The 22085-nt window shown below is 42.4% G+C and overlaps 1 protein-coding gene across 1 annotated transcript; it reads right to left on the bottom strand.

Annotated features, from left to right (window-relative positions):
* Window positions 1-1230: 1230 nt before the first annotated feature.
* Window positions 1231-18962, bottom strand: ca6 (carbonic anhydrase VI). The gene is made up of 11 exons (XM_031794792.1): window positions 18712-18962; window positions 17478-17657; window positions 16868-17016; window positions 11533-11628; window positions 7925-7991; window positions 7488-7645; window positions 6459-6585; window positions 5393-5476; window positions 5275-5307; window positions 2829-3034; window positions 1231-2120 (listed from the first exon to the last, which is right to left on the bottom strand). Exons 1-11 carry the CDS (start codon window positions 18794-18796, stop codon window positions 1707-1709), a joined length of 1599 nt encoding a protein of 532 aa, XP_031650652.1. The 5' UTR covers window positions 18797-18962; the 3' UTR covers window positions 1231-1706.
* Between the last annotated feature and the right edge of the window lie 3123 nt (window positions 18963-22085).

The raw sequence follows: 22085 nt of genomic DNA, 5'->3' as shown, positions 1-22085 counted from the left end.
TGTGATGCACAGATGTTCCAAACCTTAATGTTCCTATTGTGATGCACAGATGTTCCAAACCTTAATGTTCCTATTGTGATGCACAGATGTTCCAAACCTTAATGTTCCTATTGTGATGCACAGATGTTCCAAACCTTAATGTTCCTATTGTGATGCACAGATGTTCCAAACCTTAATGTTCCTATTGTGATGCACAGATGTTCCAAACCTTAATGTTCCTATTGTGATGCACAGATGTTCCAAACCTTAATGTTTCTATTGTGATGCACAGATGTTCCAAACCTTAATGTTCCTGTTGTGATGCACAGATGTTCCAAACTCCATTTTAGACGAGACTGACTTTATGACCAAAATGATCCTGTTTACACTTTGTAGTCAATTTTCACATTGGAATAACTGTCTGACTCAAATCAATGCCACGTAGGCCTGTTACCCAGAAGTGATTTGGTATTGACATAATAACATCTGCATAATTTAATAAATACAGACTACACCAAGAAGTCACAGTCCAGTTATCTTAGTTTCACTCTGAAGATTTTGAGGAAGTGAAATAGGCTTCCTACGGTATCTCATGGGGGACACACATAATTAACCAAACGCGGAATCAGACAGGAAACACACCTCTAAGACTATAAAGTAGTGCACTGGGCCCTTTATTAATCCTTATTTAGCAGACTGATAGTCTGTAGCGCTGGCAAAAAGACCTGAACCCCCCCCCCCCGGGTAAGTACCTTACTGTATTGCTTTCTAGCAACAACAAAAAACTATTTCTCAAGGAAGAATTTTGCTAAGATTGTCTGGGAGGGGTCTGAGCAGGGGGGGGGGACTTAAAACTAGCTGTTATTGGCAGACAGGTTTGGAACTCACTTTTTTATTGGTCTATTAACCAATTTACCGCCAGGTGACCACCAGGCAAGCCAAAACTCACGCCCATATGCAAACAACCTGATTAGAAGGTACTGTAAAGATTATATTTTCAACCAGTAACTATCAGGGAATAACACTGATAAAAACATTTTAATTATTTTTTTTTTAAATCAAGAAACAGTGTTTCATCAGCTGTTGTACAATATGATACAGACCACAGGGAGTAAAACAGAAGTTTGACTGTACTGGGCCTTTCAATGTTTTGTTGCTATGGTGATATGTCTGTCTGTTTTATAGTTCACTGGCTCTGCAGCCTGTCTAACAATGCAAGGCTGTTATCGTGGATGAAATAAACATACAAGATGCTTTAATGGGGAACTTTATTGAGGAAACAGATATGAATTACGATAGATGGCTGATGCTCTGAGCCCACACGGACGTTCAGAGATCTTCTGTGCTTTACTTCACTTAATAAACAATAAACATTGTCATTACTAAACCTGATACCCATGTCTCAAACAGATGACTTATCCTTCACACCCAATAGTCATCAGCAGTAAAGGATAGATTTGATATATTGACTGGACATAATAACAGACCAAACAGAACTACATTGTGTTGATAGTGGGAATCCTCTGCTCTGTGAGAAACAGGGTCATGTTCAGTCGAGACAAAACGTTTTGAAACGGCACGGAACACGGTGGTACTGCACTTCCTGAACTTGTCCAATAAGAACTATGATTTTTTTTTTAAACATTTTATTTCCGTTGCAAAATGTTTTATGTTGTGCCCTACTGAACACCACCCAGGCTTCCCTGTGCTTCAGCTGTCCCCTCACCTCAGGGACACCTGTAGTCTGTCTCCAGCTGCACCCCCCCATAGAGACTCATAGGAGTGACCCCCCAGCTGAGCACGTTCCCCCTGGGAGAGGTGGTGTTCTCACAGGACATCTGTTCCCGGATCTCAGCCGAGTTCAAAACGTAGTCCCACACGTTGACATCCGTCATCTGACCCACAAAGGCATCCGTGTCAGAGATCCCCAGGAAACCGTCCTGGTCCTTCCCCAGGATGAAGACCCCTGCTGGGCTGACTGTGTATCTCCTCCGGAGGTACTGCTCCTCCCCCACCAGCCCGTTGATCCACAGCTCAGCTCCCCCGGAGTGGGACGACCAGGTGACACAGTAGTTGACCCAGTCATGGGAGTGGAAGTTGTGGGGCAGGTTGACAAACTCGTTGCCGATCCACAGACCCACCTGGATGGATCACAAATAGAAATACGACTGCGGATGACTTTTCCATCCCTCCCTCGCTTACTCCACCCCGACTCCCTCGCTTACTCCACCCCGACTCCCTCGCTTACTCCACCCCGACTCCCTCGCTTACTCCACCCGACTCCCTCGCTTACTCCACCCAACTCCCTCCCTGACTCCCCTCCCTCCATGACTCCCTCCCTCCATAACTCCCTCCCTGCCTGACTCCCTCCCTGACTGCCCTCCCTCCCTGACTCCCCTCCCTCCCTGACTCCCTCCCTGACTCCCTCCCCTCCCTCCATGACTGCCTCCCTGACTCCCCTCCATCCCTGACTCCCTCCATAACTCCCTCCACTCGCCTCCCACACTGACTCCCTCCATGACTCCCTCCCTCCCTGACTCCCTCCCTGTCTCCCTCCCCTTTCTCCATAACTCCCTCCCCTCGCCTCCCACACTGACTCCCTCCATGACTCCCTCCCCTCGCCTCCCACACTGACTCGCCTCCCTCCCTGACTCCCTCCCCTTCCTCCATGACTCCCTCCATGACCCCTCCCTGACTCTCCTCCCTCCCTGACTCCCTCCCCTCCCTCCATGACTCCCCTCCCTCCCTGACTCCCTCCCCTCCCTCCATAACTCCCTCCCCTCGCCTCCCACACTGACTCCCTCCATGACTCCCCTCCCTCCCTGACTCCCTCCATGACTCCCGCTCACCTCATATCCCATGGTGATCATCAGTTCGTTGTCGTTGCCCTGGCTGGAGTATGACAGGACAGTGTGTATCTCTCCAGGGCGCGTCTTCAGGTGCATGCAGGCGGTGAAGGAGTGCAGGTCCATGGAGTGAGCCAGGTGGGCCCGGGCATAGCTCTCGGTGTTCCTCTCTGGGAAGTGCAGCACCAGGGGAGACATCACTCGGGGCTCTATGGGGGACAGAAATGATATGGTTAACATCTGACACAGAAGAAGGAATGATACATATCTACTGCATCACACAACAACTCTCTAAATATAAGTCCTGTAAATATAAGTACCCTAAATATAAGTACCCTAAATATAAGTACTGTAAATATAAGTTCTCCACATAGAAATAGTATAAATATAAGTACTCTAAAGCGAAGTACTGTAAATAGAATTACTCTAAATAGATCATAAAAGAGCAACTTCGTGTAAAATGTTCCACTATACATTAAATATACCTGTAGTTGTGTTCTAACTACTAGTGTGACTACTATTGTAACTACTATTGTAACTACTAGTGTAACTACTAGTGTAACTACTATTGTAACTACTATTGTATTTACTAGTGTGACTACTAGTGTGACTCCTAGTGTGACAACTATTGTAACTACTATTGTAACTACTATTGTAACTACTATTGTATTTACTAGTGTGACTACTATTGTAACTACTATTGTATTTACTAGTGTGACTACTATTGTAACTACTATTGTAACTACTATTGTAACTACTATTGTAACTACTATTGTATTTACTAGTGTGACTACTATTGTAACTACTATTGTATTTACTAGTGTGACTCCTAGTGTGACAACTATTGTAACTACTATTGTAACTACTATTGTAACTACTATTGTATTTACTAGTGTGACTACTATTGTAACTACTATTGTATTTACTAGTGTGACTACTATTGTAACTACTATTGTATTTACTAGTGTGACTACTATTGTAACTACTATTGTATTTACTAGTGTGACTCCTAGTGTGACAACTATTGTAACTACTATTGTAACTACTATTGTAACTACTATTGTATTTACTAGTGTGACTACTATCGTAACTACTATTGTATTTACTAGTGTGACTACTATTGTAACTACTATTGTATTTACTAGTGTGACTACTAGTGTGACTACTATTGTAACTACTAGTGTGACTACTATTGTATTTACTAGTGTGACTACTAGTGTGACTACTATTGTAACTACTATTGTATTTACTAGTGTGACTACTAGTGTGACTACTATTGTAACTACTAGTGTGACTACTAGTGTGACTACTATTGTAACTACTAGTGTGACTACTATTGTATTTACTAGTGTGACTACTAGTGTGACTACTAGTGTGACTACTAGTGTGACTACTATTGTAACTACTATTGTAACTACTATTGTAACTACTATTGTATTTACTAGTGTGACTACTATTGTAACTACTATTGTATTTACTAGTGTGACTACTATTGTAACTACTAGTGTGACTACTATTGTATTTACTAGTGTGACTACTAGTGTGACTACTATTGTAACTACTATTGTATTTACTAGTGTGACTACTATTGTAACTACTAGTGTGACTACTATTGTATTTACTAGTGTGACTACTAGTGTGACGACTATTGTAACTACTATTGTAACTACTATTGTATTTACTAGTGTGACTATTACTGTAACCAATTTTCCCTTTTTTTGGGCACTGAGCAAATTTCAGATGTGCTGAGCGCAAACTTTAATGTTGTGAAAATGATGTGCAACATCCAGCAAGCGTTTACTGTGAACAATGAGGCTGTACCCAATTTAAGTTACAGTTTCAGACAGTGGTCAAGTTGGCTACCGTGGCTATTTTGATCCTAATTTAGTCCTACCAGAGTAGCCTACCATCAAAAAACAATAGAGAAAATGAACCCCCCCCCTAATATTTTAACATGGAAATAGCTGTTCTGTCACTGATTGGTGAAGTAGTGTAATAAGCTAAATGTAATATACTGTTGATTTAACAGGTTTTTAAAAAATAAAGGGAACAGAAAGGAAAGCAATAAACCAGCACTTTTTTGGGGGTTTGAACCAGTTCTTTTGTTGGTCGGAACAGTGGAGTGAAACTATAAAAAATAGTGTTTCTGTTCAGAACAAAACGATTGGAAAATAATGTTGGGTCCAACCCCTGATTGTAATAACATTGTGATAACATTGTGATAACATTGTGATAACACTGTGATAACATTGTAATAACATTGTGATAACATTGTAATAACATTGTGATAACATTGTGATAACATTGTGATAACATTGTAATAACATTGTGATAACATTGTGATAACATTGTGATAACATTGTGATAACACATTGGTGTTATTACACGTAACATATAAGAGCAACCTCGTTGAGTACGGTGTACTCCAATACCTAACTACAGTACTCACCTTGTTTGGAAGGCCTTGCATCCCCAATTTCACCTATATTAACAAAAACACAGAGTCAGTTCACATAAACCTTGATCTCATTGTTATACTTTTAAATGTCAATAAAGATATATCTCACTAGAATGTATGTGTTTTCCAAGAGAAGTAATCAGACCCTCGATCTTCAGAAGCTTTGATTCGATTTCATCTTGGCGACAGAACGCTGAGTGGAGAAAGATAGAGAGTGAGAGAGAGAAAAAGAGAGTGAAAGAGAGAAAGAAAGAGAGAGAGGGAGAGGGAAAGAGAGAGAGAGTGAGAGAGAGAAAGAAAGAGAGAGGGAGAGAGGGAAAGAAAGAGAGATAGGGAGAGAGGGAAAGAAAGAGAGATAGAGAGAGGGGAAGCGAGAGGGGGGAGAGACAGATATAGAGAGAAAGAGGAAGTGAACATGGTCAGGGAAAGGCCTTGAGGCTGATTCCTCTCAGATGGGTTCCATATGTAGAGCACCATAAATCATCTTAAAACATACTGTGAGATGAGCATCATCTTAGAAATGCACTATATTAAAGACATGTTGAGCATCAATATGAGATATATCTTATCTGTATCTATTTGCCTGTTAAGTTGATCCATTCCTTAACATTGATCTCAGTCATTTCATGTCCCAAGGGTTACTCGGGAAAACAGAAAGATTGTAAGAAGAGCAAAGGCACAATTACTGTCTGGCAACACAAGACTATCCATTCCCTAACACACACACACCAGGGCCCGTATACAGATGTAGGATCTCAATTTGATCACTCTTTTGTTGCTGAGGAAATTCAAACTCGTAGTGTATTAAAGTCTTTTTAAAGACTTCTAAAGTTTGTAATTTCCAATTTGAAATTTCAGACAAGGTTTTCCCTAACAAAAAATGTATCAAACCCTATAAAAAAATGTTCATTTAATTATAATAATCAACATAATAATTCACGTATCCTGTTGCTGCAGGATCATTTTCCTGTTGTAGATAACTGGCTCAAATTAAGATCCTACATCTGTAGATACAGTGCTACCTTTTTCAAACGGAGGCTACAGCCATATTAGGACAACGAATTGATCCATTACCTATCATATACAGCAGGACCTATATCTACATAGATACATAATCATATTTTCCTGTTTAGTTTATCTTCTTAATTCCCTAAGAGTAGGTTCTGTCCACATACTGCCTTTCCCCAGGCGAGGCAGGAAGGAGGACTCGACCACGCGATCGTTGAGCGGCTGGGCCATGCGGTAATCATTCCACAGAGTCTTATTGTCCATGTCCATCAGAGTACTTTCCAACTTTCTGATCTGGATGTGGGGGGAGAGGATAGGAAAGAGTTTATGAATCAATTAATTCAATAATGAATCAATTAGTCAACTAATTCATTAATGAATCAATGAGTCAATCAATTCAATAATGAATCAATGAGTCAATCAATTCACTAATGAATCAATGAGTCAATCAATTCAATAATTAATCAATTAATCAATTCAATAATGAATCAATGACTCAATTAATTCAATGACTCAATTAATTCAATAATTAATAAATTAATTCAATAATGAATCAATGACTCAATTAATTAAATAATGAATGAATCAATCAATCAATAAAAGGATGAATGAATAAATGGATGAATCAGTAAATCTTTCACAGGGCTGTTTCATCTGCTTTTTAGGGAGGCTAGGAGCAGAGTTCACGTCCATTGTTGAAAAATGTAAAGGTTTGATTTACACATCAGCAGTTTTGTGAGACAGCAGGGAGAGCAATCAATGAACTAACCAATCAAGTAATCAATAAATCAATCAATCACAGGGCTGTTTGATCTCCTTTTCATTCACGGCTATAGGTACAAATTTCAACAACAAAAAAGTGATGGGTGATGGGTGATGGGTATAGTACCTGGGTGATGGGTATAGTACCTGGTTGTGAGAGAGGGTGATGGGTATAGTACCTGGTTGTGAGAGAGGGTGATGGGTAAAGTACCTGGTTGTGAGAGAGGGTGATGGGTATAGTACCTGGTTGTGAGAGAGGGTGATGGGTATAGTACCTGGTTGTGAGAGAGGGTGATGGGTATAGTACCTGGTTGTGAGAGAGGGTGATGGGTATAGTACCTGGTTGTGAGAGAGGGTGATGGGTATAGTACCTGGTTGTGAGAGAGGGTGATGGGTATAGTACCTGGTTGTGAGAGAGGGTGATGGTGTAGTACCTGGTTGTGAGAGAGGGTGATGGGTGTGTCAAACACTGTCCACAGGATGCTCTCGTAACAGGGAGGGGTGGTGAGAGAGCCTTGGTACCTGAAGAAATGGTTCAGGTTCTCAGGAAGCATGGAGCGCACGTCAAGGGTGGATATGTTCATGGACTGGCCTGTACAACGAAAATATGTTCAGGGACTGGCCTGTACAACAACAATATGTTCAGGGACTGGCCTGTAGAACATCCCAGGTGAAAACAGAAACAGAGCACCAGTAATACTGTTATTAATGTAGATATATTCAGTAATACTGATATTAATGTAGATATATTCAGTAATACTGATATTAATGTAGATATATTCAGTAATACTGATATTAATGTAGATAGATTCAGTAATACTGATATTAATGTAGATACAATAAGTAATATTCCAAAAACAAAACAAATCACCTGCGTACTTGACTTTTCCCAGGTTGCTGATGAAATCGCTGTAGTAGGTGTTCTCAAAATGTCCGTCCTGTAACGGACAAAAACACAATCAAACCTACGAACAGGTAAGTGATGGATTCTGCATTCCTAGGCTACATGGTCTCCTTGCCAAAATGAGGCAAAAACAACCAGACTGGCTAATAAAAAGAAACCCGACTGCAACTAGACTGCAACTAGACTAGACAACAACGAGAGAATGAGTTAGGTTGTTGATGAAATCGCCGGTAGTAGGTGTTCTCAAAAATGTCCATCAAACTAACTGGCTAAAGGTTTTATATAAAATAAAATAAAAAAAATAAAAAATTGTCACGTGCTTCGTAAACAACAGGTGTAGATTAACAGTGAAATGCTTAGTGATGGGCCCTTCCCAACAATGAGGAGAGAGGAAAAAAATAAGAAAGAGTAGAAGATTTTTAAATAATAACATGAAGAATAAATAGGAAAATAATTACACAAGGATAAATACACAATGAGAAATGGCTATATACACAGGCTAACAGTACTGAGTCCATGTGCAGGGATAGGAGGTCATTGAGGTAGATATGTACATATAGCTAGGGATGATGTGACTAGGTAACAGGATATATAATAAACAGTAGCAGTGTATGTGAGTCAACTATTTAGCAGTCTTATAGATTGTGGGTCGAAGCTGTTTTAGGGTCCTGTTGGTTCCAGACTTGGTGCATCATTACCGGTTGCCGTGCGGTAGCAGAGAGAACAGCCTATGACTTGGGTGGCCAGAGTCTTTGACAATTTTTAAGGCCTTCCTCTGACACCGCCTGGTATAGAGGTCCTGGATGGTAGGGAGCTCTGTACCACTGACGTACCGGGCCATACGTACTACCCTCTGTAGCGCCTTGCGGTCGGGTGCCAAGCAGTTGTCATACCAAGCGGTGATGCAGCCAGTCAAGATGCTCTCAGTGGTGCAGCTGTATAACTTTTTCGAAGATCAGAGGGCCCATGCCAAATCGTTTCAGCCTGCTGAGGGGGAAGAGGCATTGTCATGCCCTCTTCATGCCTGTGTTTGTCTGTGGACCACGATAGTTCCTCAGTAATGTGGTCACCGAGGAACTTGAAGCTCTCGACCTGCTCCACAACAGCCCTGTAGATGTGGATGAGGGTGTACTCAGCCCTCCATTTCCTGTAGTCCACGATCAGCTCTTCTGTCTTGCTGAAGTTGAGGGATAGATTGTTATCCTGGCACCACACTGCCAGGTCTCTGACTTTCTCCCTGTAGGCTGCCTCATCCTTGTCGGTGATCAGGCAAAACCCTGTCATGCCGTCTGCAAACTTAATGATGGTGTTGTGCGTGGCCACACATTCATTATGGAAGAACAGAACTGGCAAAACAACCACACATTGGCTGAAACAGAAACAGGCTGGCAACATGACCACAGAAGAGATAAACAGACTGGCAATATGACTACAGAAGAGATAAACAGACTGGCAACATGACTACAGAAGAGATAAACAGACTGGCAATATGACTACAGAAGAGATAAACAGACTGGCAATATGACTACAGAAGAGATAAACAGACTGGCAACATTACTACAGAAGAGATAAACAGACTGGCAACATGACTACAGGAGAGATAGACTGGCAACATGACTACAGAAGAGATAAACAGACTGGCAACATGACTACAGGAGAGATAAACAGACAACATGACTACAGTAGAGATAAACAGACTGGCAACATGACTACAGAAGAGATAAACAGACTGGCAACATAACTACAGGAGAGATAAACAGACTGGCAACATGACTACAGGAGAGATAGACTGGCAACATGACTACAGTAGAGATAAACAGACTGGCAACATGACTACAGGAGAGATAGACTGGCAACATGACTACAGTAGAGATAAACAGACTGGCAACATGACTACAGGAGAGATAAACAGACTGGCAACATGGTTACAGGAGAGATAAACAGACTGGCAACATGACTACAGAAGAGATAAACAGACTGGCAACATGACTACAGAAGAGATAAACAGACTGGCAACATGACTACAGAAGAGATAAGCAGACTGGCAACATGACTACAGGAGAGATAAACAGACTGGCAACATGACTACAGAAGAGATAAACAGACTGGCAACATGACTACAGGAGAGATAAACAGACTGGCAACATGACTACAGAAGAGATAAACAGACTGGCAACATGACTACAGAAGAGATAAACAGACTGGCAACATGACTACAGAAGAGATAAACAGACTGGCAACATGACTACAGGAGAGATAAACAGACTGGCAACATGACTACAGGAGAGATAAACAGACTGGCAACATGACTACAGGAGAGATAAACAGACTGGCAACATGACGACAGGAGAGATAAACAGACTGGCAACATGACTACAGTAGAGATAAACAGACTGGCAACATGACTACAGGAGAGATAAACAGACTGGCAACATGACTACAGTAAAGATAAACAGACTGGCAACATGACTACAGGAGAGATAAACAGACTGGCAACATGACTACAGCAGGTGAGAACCTAAAGGTGATAGACATGTCCAGCTGTGTTTCATCCCTGTGTGTGAGACTGTAACAATGACAGTTGGCTGTGGAGCAATAGACACATCAGCAGTGGCTGGGGTCGGGCTGGTCTAGCAGATTACTGCTGTTGCTTGCAGCACATATTTCCTACTTGTCAGTACACTCCCATGTTTGTCTCTTCACATTCCATGTATCTCTCATCACCTCTCTTTAACGTCTGAATGAAAAACAAAAAATATTATTGATTTTTTTAAATAAAAAGGCATAAAGGAGAGCTAGGGGTGGGAGAAAACTCCAGCTGTATGTGTGACTAGAACATTGTCTCAGTAAGCAGGACTATCAGTACTAGGGCAATAGAACACCGGCACCCACCCGCTACACAGCTGCAGTCCATTAGGTAGCTGGGGAGGATGCCTGTGCCCTGTGGCAGCGTTGCCTAAGCGATGACCTCTAACCCACAGCAAAGTGTTGGAACTGACTGGCTAGCTGGCTGGCTGCCTGACTGGCTGAATTAATGGCTAACTGACTGGCTGACTGGCTGACTGGCTGGTTGACGGTTTGACTGGCTGACTGGCTGACTGGTTGGCTGGCTGAATGAATGACTGGGTGACTGGCTAACTGGCTGGTTGGTTGGCTGCCTGACTGGCTGAATTAATGGCTAACTGACTGGCTGACTGGCTGGTTGATGGTTTGACTGGCTGACTGGTTGGCTGGCTGGCTGAATTAATGACTGGGTGACTGGCTGGCCGGCTGCCACTTGTTCCTATCTCTAGAAGCCAACTTTCCCTCTGTAGGCCTAACAGCACGCAATCGCCCAATCAATGGGTCCATTAACTGCACAGGCAGGATGTCCGATACTATTATACTATCAAATGTTATGACAGGGGGCACCGGGCCAGGAGGCACCGGGCCAGGAGGCACCGGGCCAGGAGGCACCGGGCCAGCTACCCACAAAGCTGTTCTATGTGTCATCTGTTCCGAGTTCATATATTGGAATTCACAAGAAGAACGTAAAATAAGAACAGGAAGATGAACAACCTGTCTTCAGATCTCACCTCGTAGAAGAAGGCTAGAACTGCCAGTCCGTCCGGCTTGTCGCTGGCCTCTTGAAAGCTCTTGTACTTGTCAGAGTTATAATGGACAACGTGGAGCTGCAAACACAGAGGACAAATTGTAAGTTGAAAGTTGCTCCAGTTGTCAAACACCAGGTTGGAAGTAATTTAATTTGTAAACATCCATATGTACAGCGACTCAAACTAATCTGTACTTTATCCAATCAACAACTCAAGAAGATCCACTTGTTATTGTTAGAGGGTGAGAAAGCAGCGCAAGCCTGGCAACATTGGATAACTTTAGTACAGGCCCTATGTTCCTCCAGGAACCAAGAGGATAACTTTAGTACAGGCCCTATGTTCCTCCAGGAACCAAGAGGATAACTTTAGTACAGGCCCTATGTTCCTCCAGGAACCAAGAGGATAACTTTAGTACAGGCCCTATGTTCCTCCAGGAACCAAGAGGATAACTTTAGTACAGGCCCTATGTTCCTCCAGGAACCAAGAGGATAACTTTAGTACAGGTCCTATGTTCCTCCAGGAACCAAGAGGATTTTTTAAAATTTATTTATTTTTTATTTTACCTTTATTTAACCAGGTAGGCAAGTTGAGAACAAGTTCTCATTTACAATTGCGACCTGGCCAAGATAAAGCAAAGCAGTTCGACAGATAAAACGACACAGAGTTACACATGGAGTAAAAACAAACATACAGTCAATAATGCAGTATAAACAAGTCTATATACAATGTGAGCAAATGAGGTGAGAAGGGAGGTAAAGGCAAAAAAGGCCATGATGGCAAAGTAAATACAATATAGCAAGTAAAATACTGGAATGGTAGTTTTGCAATGGAAGAATGTGCAAAGTAGAAATAAAAAATAATGGGGTGCAAAGGAGCAAAATAAATAAATAAATAAAAATTAAATACAGTTGGGAAAGAGGTAGTTGTTTGGGCTAAATTATAGGTGGGCTATGTACAGGTGCAGTAATCTGTGAGCTGCTCTGACAGTTGGTGCTTAAAGCTAGTGAGGGAGATAAGTGTTTCCAGTTTCAGAGATTTTTGTAGTTCGTTCCAGTCATTGGCAGCAGAGAACTGGAAGGAGAGGCGGCCAAAGAAAGAATTGGTTTTGGGGGTGACTAGAGAGATATACCTGCTGGAGCGTGTGCTACAGGTGGGAGATGCTATGGTGACCAGCGAGCTGAGATAAGGGGGGACTTTACCTAGCAGGGTCTTGTAGATGACATGGAGCCAGTGGGTTTGGCGACGAGTATGAAGCGAGGGCCAGCCAACGAGAGCGTACAGGTCGCAATGGTGGGTAGTATATGGGGCTTTGGTGATAAAACGGATTGCACTGTGATAGACTGCATCCAATTTGTTGAGTAGGGTATTGGAGGCTATTTTGTAAATGACATCGCCAAAGTCGAGGATTGGTAGGATGGTCAGTTTTACAAGGGTATGTTTGGCAGCATGAGTGAAGGATGCTTTGTTGCGAAATAGGAAGCCAATTCTAGATTTAACTTTGGATTGGAGATGTTTGATATGGGTCTGGAAGGATAACTTTAGTACAGGTCCTATGTTCCTCCGGGAACCAAGAGGATAACTTTAGTACAGGCCCTATGTTCCTCCAGGAACCAAGAGGATAACTTTAGTACAGGCCCTATGTTACTCCTGGAACCAAGAGGATAACTTTAGTACAGGCCCTATGTTCCTCCAGGAACCAAGAGGATAACTTTAGTACAGGCCCTATGTTCCTCCAGGAACCAAGAGGATAACTTTAGTACAGGCCCTATGTTCCTCCAGGAACCAAGAGGATAACTTTAGTACAGGCCCTATGTTCCTCCGGGAACCAAGAGAATAACTTTAGTACAGGCCCTATGTTCTTCCAGGAATCAAGAGGATAACTTTAGTACAGGCCCTATGTTCTTCCAGGAACCAAGAGGATAACTTTAGTACAGGCCCTATGTTCCTCCAGGAACCAAGAGGATAACTTTAGTACATAACCTATGTTCCTCCAGGAACCAAGAGGATAACTTTAGTACATAACCTATGTTCCTCCAGGAATCAAGAGGATAACTTTAGTACATAACCTATGTTCCTCCAGGAATCAAGAGGATAACTTTAGTACAGGCCCTATGTTCCTCCAGGAACCAAGAGGATAACTTTAGTACATAACCTATGTTCCTCCAGGAATCAAGAGGATAACTTTAGTACAGGCCCTATGTTCCTCCAGGAACCAAGAGGATAACTTTAGTACAGGCCCTATGTTCCTCCAGGAACCAAGAGGATAACTTTAGTACAGGCCCTATGTTCCTCCAGGAACCAAGAGGATAACTTTAGTACAGGCCCTATGTTCTTCCAGGAATCAAGAGGATAACTTTAGTACAGGCCCTATGTTCCTCCAGGAACCAAGAGGATAACTTTAGTACAGGCCCTATGTTCTTCCAGGAATCAAGAGGATAACTTTAGTACAGGCCCTATGTTCCTCCAGGAACCAAGAGGATAACTTTAGTACAGGCCCTATGTTCCTCCAGGAATCAAGAGGATAACTTTAGTACAGGCCCTATGTTCCTCCAGGAACCAAGAGGATAACTTTAGTACAGGCCCTATGTTCCTCCAGGAACCAAGAGGATAACTTTAGTACAGGCCCTATGTTCCTCCAGGAACCAAGAGGATAACTTTAGTACAGGCCCTATGTTCCTCCAGGAATCAAGAGGATAACTTTAGTACAGGCCCTATGTTCCTCCAGGAACCAAGAGGATAACTTTAGTACAGGCCCTATGTTCCTCCAGGAACCAAGAGGATAACTTTAGTACAGGCCCTATGTTCCTCCAGGAACCAAGAGGATAACTTTAGTACAGGCCCTATGTTCCTCCAGGAACCAAGAGGATTAAGTAAATAATCCATACAACAGTCATCCATACAAATAGTCTAGCAGAATATATATTATAGTATATATTACTAGCATATATCTATCTATCAATATATATATCCAGTACCAGTCAAAAGTTTGGACACACCTGCTCATTCAAGTGGTTTTCTTTATTTGACTATTTTCTACATTGTAGAATAATATTGACGACATCAAAACGATTCAATAAAACATATGGAATCATGTAGTAACCAAAAAAGTGTTAAACAAATCTAAATATATTTTAGATTTTAGATTCTTCAATGTAGCCACCCTTTGCCTTGATGACAGCTTTGCAAACTCTTGGCATTCTCTCAACCAGCTTCACCTGGAATGCTTTTCCAACAGTCTTGAAGGAGTTCCCTCGTATGCTGAGCACTTGTTGGCTGCTTTTCCTTCACTCGGCGGTCCAACTCATCCCAAACCATCTCAATTAGGTTGAGGTCGGGTGATTGTGGCGGCCAGGTCATCTGATGCAGTACTCCAGCACAGATTTACACCGGTCTAATGTCCATTGCTCGAGTTTCTTGGCCCAAGCAATTATCTGGTGTTACTGGTGTTCTTTAGTAGTGGTATCTTTGCAGAAATTCGACCACAAAGGCCTGATTCACGCAGTCTCCTCTGAACAGTTGATGTTGAGATGTGTCTGTTACTTGAACTCTGTGAAGCATTTATTTGGGCTGCTATCTAAGGTGTAGTTAACTCTAATTAACTTATACTCTGCAGCAGAGGTAACTCTGGGTCTTCCTTTCCTGTGGTGGTCCTCATAAGAGCCAGTTTCATCATTGTGCTTGATGGTTTTTGAGAGTGCACTTGAAGAAACTTTCAAAGTTCTTAAAATTTTCCGAATTGACTGTCTGAAAATAATGATGGACTGTCGTTTCTCTTTGCTTATTTGAGCTGTTCTTGCCATAATATGGACTTGGTCTTTACCAAATAAAGCTATCTTTTGTATACCACCCCTACCTTGTCCCAACACAACTGATTGGCTCAAACACATTAAGAAGGACATAAATTCCACAAATGAACTTTTAAGAAGGCACACCTGTTAATTGAAATGCATTCCAGTTAACTACCTCATGAAGCTGGTTGAGAGAATGCCAAGAGTGTGCAAAGCTGTCATCAAGGAAAATGGTGGCTACTTTGAAGAATCTAAAATATATTTTTATTTGTTGAATTGTTTTGGGGTTACTACATGATTCCATATGTGTTATTTCAAATCAAATCAAATCAAATCAAATTTATTTATATAGCCCTTCGTACATCAGCTGATATCTCAAAGTGCTGTACAGAAACCCAGCCTAAAACCCCAAACAGCAAGCAATGCAGGTGGAGAAGCACGGTGGCTAAGAAAAACTCCCTAGAAAGGCCAATACCTAGGAAGAAACCTAGAGAGGAACCAGGCTATGTGGGGTGGCCAGTCCTCTTCTGGCTGTGCCGGGTGGAGATTATAACAGAACATGGTCAAGATGTTCAATGTTCATAAATGACCAGCAGGGTCGTATAATAATAAGGCAGAACAGTTGAAACTAGAGCAGCAGCACAGTCAGGTGGAAGTTGAAACTGGAGCAGCAGCATGGCCAGGTAGACTGGGGACAGCAAGGAGTCATCATGTCAGGTAGTCCTGGGGCATGGTCCTAGGGCTCAGGTCCTCCGAGAGAGAGAAAGAAAGAGAGAAGGAGAGAATTAGAGAACGCACACTTAGATTCACACAGGACACCGAATAGGACAGGAGAAGTACTCCAGATATAACAAACTGACCCCAGCCCCCCGACACATAAACTACTGCAGCATAAATACTGGAGGCTGAGACATAGTTTTGATGTCTTCACTGTTATTGTACAATGTAGAAAATAGTAAAAATAAAGAAAAGCCCTTGAATGAGTAGGTTTGTCTAAACCTTTGACTGGTACTGTATACGTAAATAAATATATATTGAACATTTGCACTGCTGGACTGTTTTATGGATAATAAAATGTAGTATTGACATTCTTCAGAAACTGAAAGTGGGATGTGTTGTTTCGGGGTAGTGCAGCTGGTTCAGCCTGCAATATTTACACAGCAATTCAGCTCCCAACTGCGAATGACCTTGAACATCAATATCAAATAAAATAATATTTGAATAAATTTGCCCTGTTAGACTTGTGACCGTTGTATGGCTAATAATGGCGATGCACTGTTGAGTTAGAGGTAGCCTGGTCTCAGAACTGTTTGTGCTATCAGGTCAACTCCTTTTGATGTTGCCATGACGAGGAGTGGCAATGAGTGTCATGATGGTACAAAGGCTCCTGTTAAGACCTTAGTTCCACTATGGTCAAGTCAAGCCCACCTCTATTTGCTCTGCTGTTTTAAATGGTTCAGAAACAGATTATTATATTTTCTTGGGGGGGGGGGGGGGGGGGGGTTAATGTATCTGTAACACTAGCGTACCTCTGCCATGTATCTGATGCCATCCAGGGTGTGCTCTGCCCCGCTCTCCTCCAGGTCCCAGCCGCCCCAGTGGAGGTGCATCTGGACGGCCGTGTAGCCCCCGGGGAGACCCTTGGTAATCACCATGCTGGGAGGGAGGACGATTTCAACTGTCCACAACACAACAAGACATTTTAATATTTACAATAATATTAAAGTATATGCCATTTAATGAATGAATTAATAAATATATGCCATTTAATTAAATAATTAATTTATGAAGATATGCCATTTAATTAAATAATTAATTTATGAAGATATGCCATTTAATTAATTAATTAATTAATATATGCCACTTAACAGATGCTTTTATCCAAGTTAACATTGAGATTAGGCTAAAGGGACCAATACTAACTCATTTAGATACAATGTATAAGATGTTATTGTTGAAAAAATATGTTTCATTGGTATTGAATGTTCATTGTTCGTTCACTATAACAAACCAGTAAAGACTAAAAGTGTTATAAAGTTCACAGGGAAATGAAGTCGGTTTAATTGTACATTATTTCCGGGTGTTTTTTTGGGGGTGGGGGGGTGGGGGGGGTACACCATCCCACACAACTTTTTTTACCTGAGTGTCCGTTGTTTTTCATGAGGAAGTTACCCTTCTGAGCATCATATCCAGTGAGCTCCAGCTGCAGCATGCGGGGGTTGTGACGCACGCTCCTCCGTTGGATGTCGATTGGGGACTGTCTGCGGCCGCCACACGCAGGATACTCCTCCGCCCAGTGCACCTGGTCCAGGGCCCCTTCTGAAGAAGCAGAAACAGAACGGATGGATGGATGATAACGACGACGATGAACAATACAACAATGTGAACTAGGCCCAATGTCTAAAAACTGGCTACCCCAAGCCTCCCAATTATAGTCCCGAGTAGACATTCCCACAGAGGCCAGTTTGTTCACGCAGAGGAGAGAAGGAACCAACGGAGCACTACTGTATAAAGTTCCTCTGTTTCTCCCTCTACCTTCACAGCACCTTGATGTAACCACAAAATCTCTAAAGCCAAATGTCTGAGTGATGGTTTGTAAGAGAGGTATTACAGTAAACTGTACGTCTGTCACGAACCAAATGGCTGTCTGAAAGGGCTCAGACATTACACACTATGATAACGAACACAAATGGCTGTTTGAAAGGGCTCAGACATTACACACTATGATAACGAACACAAATGATATATCGTTCCTAGCTGTAATCATATACGTCTACAGTCTACACTGGGGATCAAATCGTCATGCCACCTGTTTGTCATCGTGAGCGGTAGATCTATATGATTTAAACAGTAATTATAAACTAGGTGGTTCCAGCCCTGAATGTTGATTGGTTGACAGCCGTGGTATATGAGACAGTATACCACCGGTATGACAAAACATTTATTTTTACTGCTTTAATTACGTTGGTAACCAGTTTATAATAGCAATAAGGCACCTCGGGGGTCTGTGATATATGGTCAATATACCACGGCTAAGGTCTGTGTCCAGGCACTCCGCGTTGCGTCTTGCCTAAGGACAGCCCTTAGCCGTGGTATATTGACCATATCCCACACACATTGCAAACTTTCATCATGTCTAAAACTACAACTATTTATATTCCTCCTTTTTTTCCAGACTTACAATATCCTAGAGTTAATCATCAATATCCTAGAGTTGATCATCTCTACAAATAAGACATGAAAAATAAATTGAAATATCTGAGAATGAGTTCAAGACTTTGTTTTTTTTCTGGGGGGTGGGTTTGGAGTCCCCCAAAAAAACAAAAACACAATGGAGAATGAAAAGGAAATAGGTCATCAATTAATCCCATACCTGTATATGTCCAATGTATTCCATCTATCCCAGCAGAGGCAAAGCTCACCAACATGAAATGAACTAAAAGACTGAAGTACTCCATTTCAATGGAAATCCTCTTGACACACACATACACACGTCCCTCGCCTCTCTCTCTGTCTCTCTCTCTCTCTCTCTCTCTCTCTCTCTCTCCCTCTCTCTCTCTCTCTCTCTCTGTCTCTCTCTCTCTCTCTCTCTCCCTCCCTCTCTCTCTCTCTCTGTCTCTCTCTCTCTCCCTCTCTCTCTCTCCTCTGCCCACCTCTCTCTCTCTCTCTCTCCCTCTCTCCTCTCTCCCCTCTCTCTCTCTCTCTCCTCTCTCTCTCTCTCTCTCTCTCTCTCCCTCTCTCTCTCCCCCCCCCCCCCCCTCTCTCTCTCTCTCTCTCTCTCTCTCTCTCCCTCTCTCTCTCCCCCCCCCCCTCTCTCTCTCTCTCTCTCTGTCCAACTGAAAGGAGGTATTGAAACGTCTGTGAAACCAACGCCCCAGGCTAACTGCTCCCCGCTGCTCACCACAGTGTTACACAAGAGCACCAACCTCTGGTTAACTATTGATTACTTGAGCTTTAACTAAAATGTTTTACAAAACGAAATAGTAACAGCACACTTCCCCAATTGTGACTCATTGTATCTTTTTGCTTGGGAAGCATGAGAGTTCTATGGAATGAAATGTCATGAAATGCTCTTTACTTTTTAGTTTTGAATGTTTGTTGCTCCCTCGTTGTCCGGTTGTTTATTCTTGATGTAAATTGTACTTAATGTAAATAGTATTGTTTCTTTTAAACTGAGGATTAATTTGGATGCGTCACGACCGTCATGATCAAGGGAATGTGGTCCAAAGCACATCTGGTTCTTGTTAACGTTTGTTCATAATCTAAACAGACCAGTTCATTTATTTAGCTTATATTATTGATTAAAAGTGTTGAGATAATATTGTAGACACATTTTACATTGATATAATTACTTTTATTGTTGTGGTTATAATGGTAATTGTGTCAAGATGTGGGCTTATAGGGAAAATAGGAACTTTTAACACTAACAGTCAAAAAAAATAAAAATAACAATTATATTGATCGCTAATCATTTCATACATTTTTGAATATGTAATAAATTCACCTTGAATTTGTAGACAAAATTATGAAATATTTGACAGGTGCTTCACCAAGTATTTTGAGAGGCAAACTTGCCCTTGACGATAATAATGTATTAGAAAATGTTGTTCAATTTCCCACAACATCCTTTTTTTCACTGCCTGGCTTAGCGATGAGGAAAGCCAAGCCTGCTATCATCAATTCCACAGAAACATCCTGCAAGTACAGTCACGTTGTCATCTGTCACTATAATGTGTGCCAGAGGGGATGTTACCCTGTCAGAGAGTGTATGAGTCCATAAATGGCACCCTATTCCCTACTTAGTGCACTACTTTTGACCAGAACCCATAAGCAATGTAGTGCACTATATAGGGAATAGGTTGGCATTTGAGACAGAGCAATGAGTCTCATCTAACAGATGTTTCATGCATTACACCCATCAGCACATTAGAACAACCTTCAGACGGGTCTGAATACAGAGAGAGTGGGCTAACAGGTATAATTTGCTGGGAGCACCACCTGTTACAACATGCTCCTGACCAGGCCCTACTGCCTCAAAGAAAATCAAATTAACCACAAGCCTCCTCTCTGTGTGTGTGTGTGTGTGTGTGTGTGTGTGTGTGTGTGTGTGTGTGTGTGTGTGTGTGTGTGTGTGTGTGTGTGTGTGTGTGTGTGTGTGTGTGTGTGTGTGTGTGTGTGTGTGTGTGTGCGTGTGTGTGTGTGTGTGTGCGTACGTGTGTGTGTGTACGTGTGTGTGTGTGTGTACGTGTGTGCGTGTGTGTGTGTGTACGTGTGTGTGTGTGTGCGTGTGTACGTGTGTGTGTGTACGTGTGTGCGTGTGTGTGTGTGTGTGTACGTGTGTGTGAGTGTGCGTGTGTACGTGTGTGTGCGTGTGTGTACGTGTGTGCGTGTGTGCGTGCGTGTACGTGTGTGTGTGTGTGTGTGTGCGTACGTGTGTGTACGTGTGTGTGTGTGTGTGTACGTGTGTGCGTGTGTGTGTGTGTGTGTACGTGTGTGTGTGTGTACGTGTGTACGTGTGTGTGTGTACGTGTGTGCGTGTGTGCGTGTGTGTGTGTGTGTACGTGTGTGTGAGTGTGCGTGTGTACGTGTGTGTGCGTGTGTGTACGTGTGTGCGTGTGTGTGTGTGTGTACTTTTTTCTTTACTTTCTCTTGTCATCCCTCATGGTATTTACGTTCACACTCTTTATACATTATACAGTGCATTCAGAAAGTATTCAGACCCCTTGACTTTTGTTAAGTTAAGTTAAGTTACAGCCATATTCTAAAATGTATTCAATCGTCCATCCCCCCTCATCAATCTACACACAATACCACATAATGACAAAGCAAAAAACTGTTTTTTAGAAATGTTTGAAAATAATAAAAAATCAAATACTGAAATATCACATTTACATTGAACCTTTACTCAGTACTTTGTAGAACGAGCTTTGGCAGCGATTACAGCATTGAGACTTCTTGGGTAGGACGCTACAAGCTTGGCACACCTGTATTTAGGGAGGTTCTCCCATTCTTCTCTGCAGAGCCTCTCAAGCTCTGTCAAGTTGGATGGGGAATGTCGCTGCACAGCTTTTTTCAGGTCTCTCCAGAGATGTTAGATCGGGTTCAAGCCCGGGCTCTGGCTGGGTCACTCAAGGACATACTGAGATGTGTCCCAAAGCCACTCCCGTGTTGTCTTGGCTGTGTTTTTAGGGTCGTTGTCCTGTTGGAAGGGGAACCTTCGCCCCAGTCTGAGGTCCTGAGCGCTCTGGAGCAGATTTTCATCAAGGATCTCTCTGTACTTTGCACCGTTCATCTTTCCCTCAATCCTGACTAGTCTCCCAGTCCCTGCTGCTGAAAAAGATCCCTACAGTATGATGCTGCTACCACCATGCTTCACGGTAGGGATGGTGCCAGGTTTCCTCCAGATGTGACACTTGGCATTCAGGCCAAAGAGTTCAAACTTAGTTTCATCAGACCAGAGAATATTGTTTCTCATGGTCTGAGAGTCCTTTAGGTGCCTTTTGGCAAACTCCAAGGCCCTTCTCCCCCAATTGCTCAGTTTGGCCAAGCGGTCAGATCTAGGAAGAGTCTTGGTCGTCCCAAACCTCTTCCATTTAAGATTGATGGAGGCCACTGTGTTCTTGGGGACCTTCAATGCTGCAGATATTTTTTGGTACCCTTCCCCAGATCTGTGCCTCGACACAACTGTCTCGGAGCTCTATGGACAATTACTTTGACCTCATTGCTTGGTTTCTTCTCTGACATGTG

This window comes from Oncorhynchus kisutch, linkage group LG17, assembly GCF_002021735.2.
Source record: "Oncorhynchus kisutch isolate 150728-3 linkage group LG17, Okis_V2, whole genome shotgun sequence".
Lineage (NCBI taxonomy): Eukaryota > Metazoa > Chordata > Actinopteri > Salmoniformes > Salmonidae > Oncorhynchus > Oncorhynchus kisutch.
Note: the sequence above shows the minus strand (reverse complement) of the source record. Positions and strands in the feature narration are given on the sequence as shown.